Genomic DNA, 6976 nt, shown 5'->3' with positions numbered 1-6976 from the left:
TGTTTCGCTTACATAAAGAGTTTGTACAAATGTCAGGAGACAACAGCATAATATTGCCATATTATTTTTTTAAGATTTTATTTATTTATTCATGAGAGACACAGAGAGAGAGGCAGAGACACAGGCAGAGGTAGAAGCAGGCTCCATGCAGGGAGCCCCACGTGGGACTCCATCCCAGGACTCCAGGACCACACCCTGGGCTGAAGGCAGGCACTAAACTGCTGGGCCATTCAGGGATCCTCCATGTTGCCATATTATATATGTCACCACTAATAAAATTAAAACATCTATTTACTGATTATGTTAAAAGATAAAAACTAAGTATGCAGCAATATTTTTATGTCATAGAGATTTATTTCATTAGTAATTCATCTAAATATTTTATAGAATTTTTTCATATATATAAAATTTATGATAGGACAGATTTTTGTTAATAATGTAGTGGCAAAAAAAACAAAACAAAACAAAAAAATAACTTAACAGCATGGAATGTGTTATAAACAGATTGCATATGTAACATATAATACTTTATTAATATACAATATTATACATATAGTGTATATATCCCTTCCCTGTCAGAGAACCGTATTTACATTAGTTAAAATACTTTTGGGGCAAGTGTGTGGCTCAGTCAGTTATGCATCTGCTTTTGGCTCACATCATAATTCCAGGCTCCTGGGATAGAGCCCCATATAGAGTTCCCTGCTCCACAGGGAACATGCTTCTCTCTCTCCTTCTGCATGCCCCCCCCCCCCACTCATGCTTGATCTGTCTCTCTAGTGTTCTCTCTGTCTCTCAAATAAATCAATAAAATCTTAGAAAAAGTAAATACTTCTCAGTGCATTGAAAAATCATTGATCTTAATTTCAAATATTTTCCACACTTATTGCATGATAACATATTCATTATAGTTTAACATATTTTAAATCTAAAAGGGCCTTTTTAGTGGTATTAAGCTAACATAATTGCTTTTGCCAGTCATTAATACAAAACAGGTAACTGATTTCTTTTCTCTCTGTTTCTATGGCCTAGATCATTAAACCTTTAAGTCCTAAACCATATCAGAAGTTATTAAAATTCTATTTAAAGTTTTAAAAATCCAAAACAGGTAAAACAATGTACAGTAAAATCATGTTTTTTAATACATTTATTTTTATTGGTGTCCAATTTACCAACATACAGAATAACACCCAGTGCTCATCCCGTCAAGTGCCCCCCTCAGTCAGTGCCCGTCACCCATTCACCCCCACCCCTGCCCTCCTCCCCTTCCACCACCCCTAGTTTGTTTCCCAGAGTTAGGAGTCTTTATGTTCTGTCTCCCTTTCTGATATTTCCCACACATTTCTTCTCCCTTCCCTTATATTCCCTTTCACTATTATTTTAAATTATAGTTTGTCAAATAAAATGTACATTTTCAGTAAATCTGGCAAAAGTACATGGACACTTTTCATTTTCTAAAGCCTAAAACTGAAACACCAAACACACTTTTCTAAATGACTCTCAGAGTAGAGAAAGCCCATACAAATACAAAGAAAGAAACCCAGTGCCTTGATCATTGAAGAGAGAAACAAGAGAATTAAAAAATGATTGTGAAAATAGGAAATCAAAAATGTGCTACTGTGTAGGTGAAGAAATCCCCTGCAAGAGTCTTGCTAAGGGCATGAGAGAGATCAATTTTATACAAGAGAGAATAGTCTAAAGATAAAGTAGGAGCCATCTCTCTTTTCTGCAATAGTATTCATTTACAAAATACTCACATGATACAAACTATATTCAACGTTACATTTTGTACTGTACATTACAAATATGGTCTCATTTGTCCTAAGAGCACTGTACAATATCAATATTCACTATATTCAATATCAAATACTAGTGGAAAATGAGGCTTGGAGAATTAATCTAAGATTACACAGGAAAATAATGTTTGAGCTGTTTGGACTTTGCTCTTTCACTATAACTAGCCAGCTTCACCAGTACAATGACCCATACCAGAATATTTCATGGGTACACCAGATGTTAAGAGATGGAGTAAGAGATGGGCATATTGGTGAGGAAGTGTTTTCTCTACAAAGTACCATTATTTTCAATAAGTATTATTTAAGGTACTTCTAACTGATGATTTCTTAATGTCTTCTGTTTACTTGATGTTTGAGTAGTCCCATCTCATTTCCACTAGTACATAATCCTTCTACACTTTGGTAGAAAAAATTTGTATCATAGGGTGATATGCTATGTTCAATGGAAAAAACACAATGGAAAATCTCATTGACTTCCTAGCAATTCATGAGTCTTCTTGTGACTCTTAGTGTATTTCCTAAGGGATTATCCATATCATATAGCTGAGCTGACTTAGTTGCTAAAAATTAGATTATATGCATCTTGGGAAACTCTCTACATTCTAATGATGAAACTTATATGTGTTATCTACACTTATTTCTAAATATATATATATATATATATATATATATATATATATATATATATATTATGATGTAGATGTGGTGATTTAAGCTAGAAGTCCTTGATATTTCCATGACAGAGTCTTGACCACTGTTTGCGTGTTATATTCTCTACAGTGAGTATATTTATCATGGCATGGGGGAATCAGACCTTCAACTCAGGCTTCATCCTGCTGGGAATCTTCAATTACAGCCCCACCCACATCTTCCTCTTCTCCCTAGTCTTGGGCATCTTCACAGTGGCCTTCATGGGAAACACTGCTATGATTCTCCTCATCTACCTGGACACTCAGCTCCATACACCCATGTACTTCCTCCTCAGCCAGCTCTCTCTGATGGACCTCATGCTTGTCTGCACCACTGTACCCAAGATGGCCTTCAACTATATGTCTGGCAGCAAGTCCATTTCTCTGGCTGGCTGTGGAGCCCAGATTTTCTTCTATGTGTCCCTGCTTGGAGCAGAATGTTTCCTGTTGGCTACAATGGCCTATGACCGTTACGTTGCCATTTGTCACCCATTACGATACTCAGTTCTCATGAACCAGAAAATCTATTGTGTTATGGTTGTTTCTTCCTGGACCATTGGCTTTCTTGATGGTATAATTGTCATTGCAGTTGCACTTTCCTTCCCATATTGTGGAGCCCGGGAAATACCCCACTTTTTTTGTGATGTCCCTGCTCTTCTCACTCTCTCATGTACTACTACATTGCTCTTTGAAAGGTTAATGTTTATTTGCTGTATAATTATGCTTCTCTTTCCTGTAGCAGTAATCATTGCTTCCTATGTTCATGTTATTGTGGCTGTCATTCACATGGGGTCTGGAGAGGGACGACAAAAAGCTTTTGCCACATGTTCCTCCCACCTCATGGTGGTGGGAATGTATTATGGAGCAGCTATGTTCATATACATGCGGCCTGTTTCTGATCGTTCCCCCACCCAGGACAAGATGGTGTCAGCCTTCTACACGATCCTCACTCCCATGCTGAATCCCCTCATCTACAGCCTCCGCAACAAGGAAGTATCCAGAGCATTCATGAAGATGTTGGGGAAGAGCAAGTCTGGAGAGCAAATTGCCTAATTAACTTTTTTTCTATCTACTTTATGCTGAAATCTATGTATTCAACTGATAGAATTCAGCACCCAATATTTACCTATCTTTGTATCAAAAGTTTTATAGACAAGTACACAAGATTTAGAAAATGAAAAACTGTGAGCATGCTTTTTTCATTGAATATTATATTTCTTTTGTTACAGAAATTTCAAATGATGACTATAGGTAAATATTTGCTATAATATGCATAATTGTATCATCTGTGTTATGCAAAACCAGTTAACAATGGAGAGATATTGGCCAATCATAATACCACACAATATTATAATAAAACAAAGCACTGATAACCTTTTCTTTTTAATAAATAGTTTTACATTTGTCCAATCATAACATTCTTCAGAGTCCAATATCATACCTTGGATTAATCAGTTTGTTAAAATGAATAATAAGCTTAATTATATACCAAGTTATAAATTTATAAGATAATTATAAAAATTAACATACTTTACCTAGATAAAGAAAAGAGGCATCAGAATGATGATTAAGCATATTGAGTCTACCTTGTAATGGACATTGTCCTTCTTCAGGATATCAGAGGATTAGGGAACTTGTATTTATTTCCTTTTTCTATAGACATCAGCCTTTTATATGGGAGACTGAAATGTGATTCCTCAAAGATTGGTCTTTTCATTTTTAATTTTTTTATTTATTATTATTTATGATAGTCACAGAAAGAGAAAGAGAGAGAGGCAGAGACATAGGCAGAGGGAGAAGCAGGCTCCATGCACCGGGAGCCCGACGTGGGATTCGATTCCGGGTCTCCAGGATCGCGCCCTGGGACAAAGGCAGGCGCCAAACCACTGCGCCACCCAGGGATCCCTGGTCTTTTCATTTTTAAATGTCTTGATCATTATAGGGGTTTTGTGCTATAAGGAAAAATGATCAATATTGTAAATAGCAAATTTTAGGTTTTCTGAAGTCTGTATTTTTTTTTAATAAATCACATGTCATGTGTAGTATCGCTATACATAGTGTTGTAATGATATGAAATATAGTGCAATTCTGGGGATTCTTTTGGGGTTTTTTAAATAAATTTATTTTTTATTGGTGTTCAATTTGTCAACATACAGAATAACACCCAGTGCTCATCCCGTCAAGTGCCCTTTCAGTGCCTGCCACCCAGAGGATTCTTTTGTTTTATGAAGAACAACTGCTATTTGAATTTTAACTATTTTTTTAAAACTCCATTGTAATGAAACTGAATTACTTTCCCTTTGCTGCATAGCAAGTGAAACACAAACTCAGTAGCTCTAAATAACAATTGTTTATTTAGCCCAGTATAGATAGGTAGAAATTCTTGCATGGTTAGCCTGGGTTTTCTGCTTAAGGTGTCACAAGGTGGCAATCCAGGTGTTGCCCGAGGGTATATATAAGGCTCAGGGTCATCTTTCAAACTCATATGGCTGTTGAAATAATTCATTTATTTGCACCTGAAAAACTCATTATCTGACTTCTTCAAGGCCAGCAGGAGAACCTGTCACCTAAAGAAAAGCCTAAATCCTCTTTTAAAGGTCTGCCAACTGGTTAAGACAAACCAATTCAAGATAACCTACATTACATAACTTGAAATTAATTAATTTGGGATCTTAGGTATATTTCACTCTCTCCTTATATAATAACCTAATCATAGGATTTATTCTTCATAAATCATAGGGAAAGTTTAGGATACTACCTACTATATACACCCACATAACTTTCAGGCTCCCATTTATAAAAGGCATAACAAGGTAGTTACAATAACTTTTTCCTCAAACACAGGTTTACTATTATTAAATACATGTTTCACATCTCATATTGTTGACAGATTTGAGAGTTAGTTAAAGATGGGGCAAGAAAGGGCTACCCTCACTACTGTGAATTGGGAATATTAAGGGTGATTATCCCAGAGTGCCATTTATCATTTCATCTTTCCACTAATGACTTAAAACTGCTAGGAAGAATATAACATGATCCATAGACATACATTCTCTTATGACTAAAAAATAACATAAATAAAATTTTGTGTATTCAGACCAACACTACAAGTTTGGTAGGGATATGAAGTGAAGGTTTTCATTACAGCAAAATCCTCAGAAGCATCATATAGATTTCTAATTTACATAGTGTTTAAAGGTAACATATTTATGTCTTAATTTTTGTGGTAAAATGCGTATGCAGTATTGTGGAAAAATAAGTGTTTTTTATTCCTTGGTGGAACCATGAGTTGCTAAATTCTTCCATGAAGGCAATTTAGCCTTACTCATCTAGATATGTAATTTTTTGTAGCTTTGAACAAATATATATATTTTTAAAGATATTATGTATTTATTCGTGAGAGACACAGAGAGAGGCAGAGACACAGGCAGAGGGAGAAGCAGGCTCTATGCAGGGAGCCGATGTGTACTCAATCCTGGGACTCCAGAATCACGCCCTAAGCCAAAGGCAGACGCTTGACCGCTGAGCCACTCAGGCATCCTTGAACAAATATTTTCTAAGTTAAAATATTATCTTTAATAATTAACAGTCTAATATTGACATACAAGTAAGGAAAGGAGAAAAATTATAAACAATATATATGACCAATTGTAGAAGGATTGAATAAATACTATATAAACTTCTACCTTTATTGTCAATTTCATACTAACATTGTATAATCCATGATTCCTAAATAAAAAAATCTGTGTGCCTGACCATCTTTTTTTTAAAAGATTTTATTTATTTATTCATGAGAGACATAGAGAGGCGGAGACACAGACAGAGGGAGAAGCAGGTTCCCTGCGGGGAGCCCAATTTGAGACATGATCCTGGGCCTCCAAGATCATGACCTGAACCAAAGGCAGACACTCAACAACTGAGCCACCCAGGCATCCCAAATCTTGAGATTCTTCATGGTCTTTCCAGTCATTACTAGGTAATAGGTACTATTTCCCCAAAGCCCTTATCAGTAAATGGGCTGGTCTATCCACTTTTTTCACTTACAGATATTTGGGAATAAAAATTATGGTTAGATGAAACCATAATGTATTCAAGTGATTTCCATACCTTGATTTTATTGGAAAATCACTTTTATATACTGGGTAAAATCTGTTTTCTCATTATTAAACATATACATTAACTAGATGATTTAAGTATCAATGACTTCCTTTGGTTCTACATCAGCTGAGATGATTTCTTATGATGTGTTTGGTTTTCCTGCCTCATTTGCTCCCTTATTACTTCCCTCACCCCTTTTTATACCAATTTCATTTTCTCCTTTCCTTTCCTAAGTCCCAACTTTCTTTTTCCTTCTCATTCACACATTGTGTTTCAGCTGACTACTCCACATTCACAGTATTCTGTTCCTATGTCTGCCTTTATATCTTTGTTTGCTCTTGCTGTCAAAGGGATTCTCATGAAAAAACATACACAGATGTTTACCAGATTGAC

General features: G+C 35.7%; 1 protein-coding gene across 1 annotated transcript; it reads left to right on the top strand.

Moving 5' to 3' along the window:
* The first annotated feature begins 2590 nt into the window (after positions 1-2590).
* Positions 2591-3538, top strand: LOC129515005 (olfactory receptor 2M3-like). Its single transcript, XM_055333706.1, has one exon. The coding sequence runs from the start codon at positions 2591-2593 to the stop codon at positions 3536-3538; it is 948 nt and encodes a 315-aa protein (XP_055189681.1).
* The last annotated feature ends 3438 nt before the right edge of the window (positions 3539-6976 follow it).

The sequence above is a fragment of the Nyctereutes procyonoides genome, unplaced genomic scaffold, assembly GCF_905146905.1.
Source record: "Nyctereutes procyonoides isolate TBG_1078 unplaced genomic scaffold, NYPRO_anot_genome, whole genome shotgun sequence".
NCBI classification, from domain to species: domain Eukaryota; kingdom Metazoa; phylum Chordata; class Mammalia; order Carnivora; family Canidae; genus Nyctereutes; species Nyctereutes procyonoides.
The sequence above is the reverse complement of the archived record's forward strand: the minus strand, read 5'-3'. Positions and strand labels throughout refer to the sequence as shown.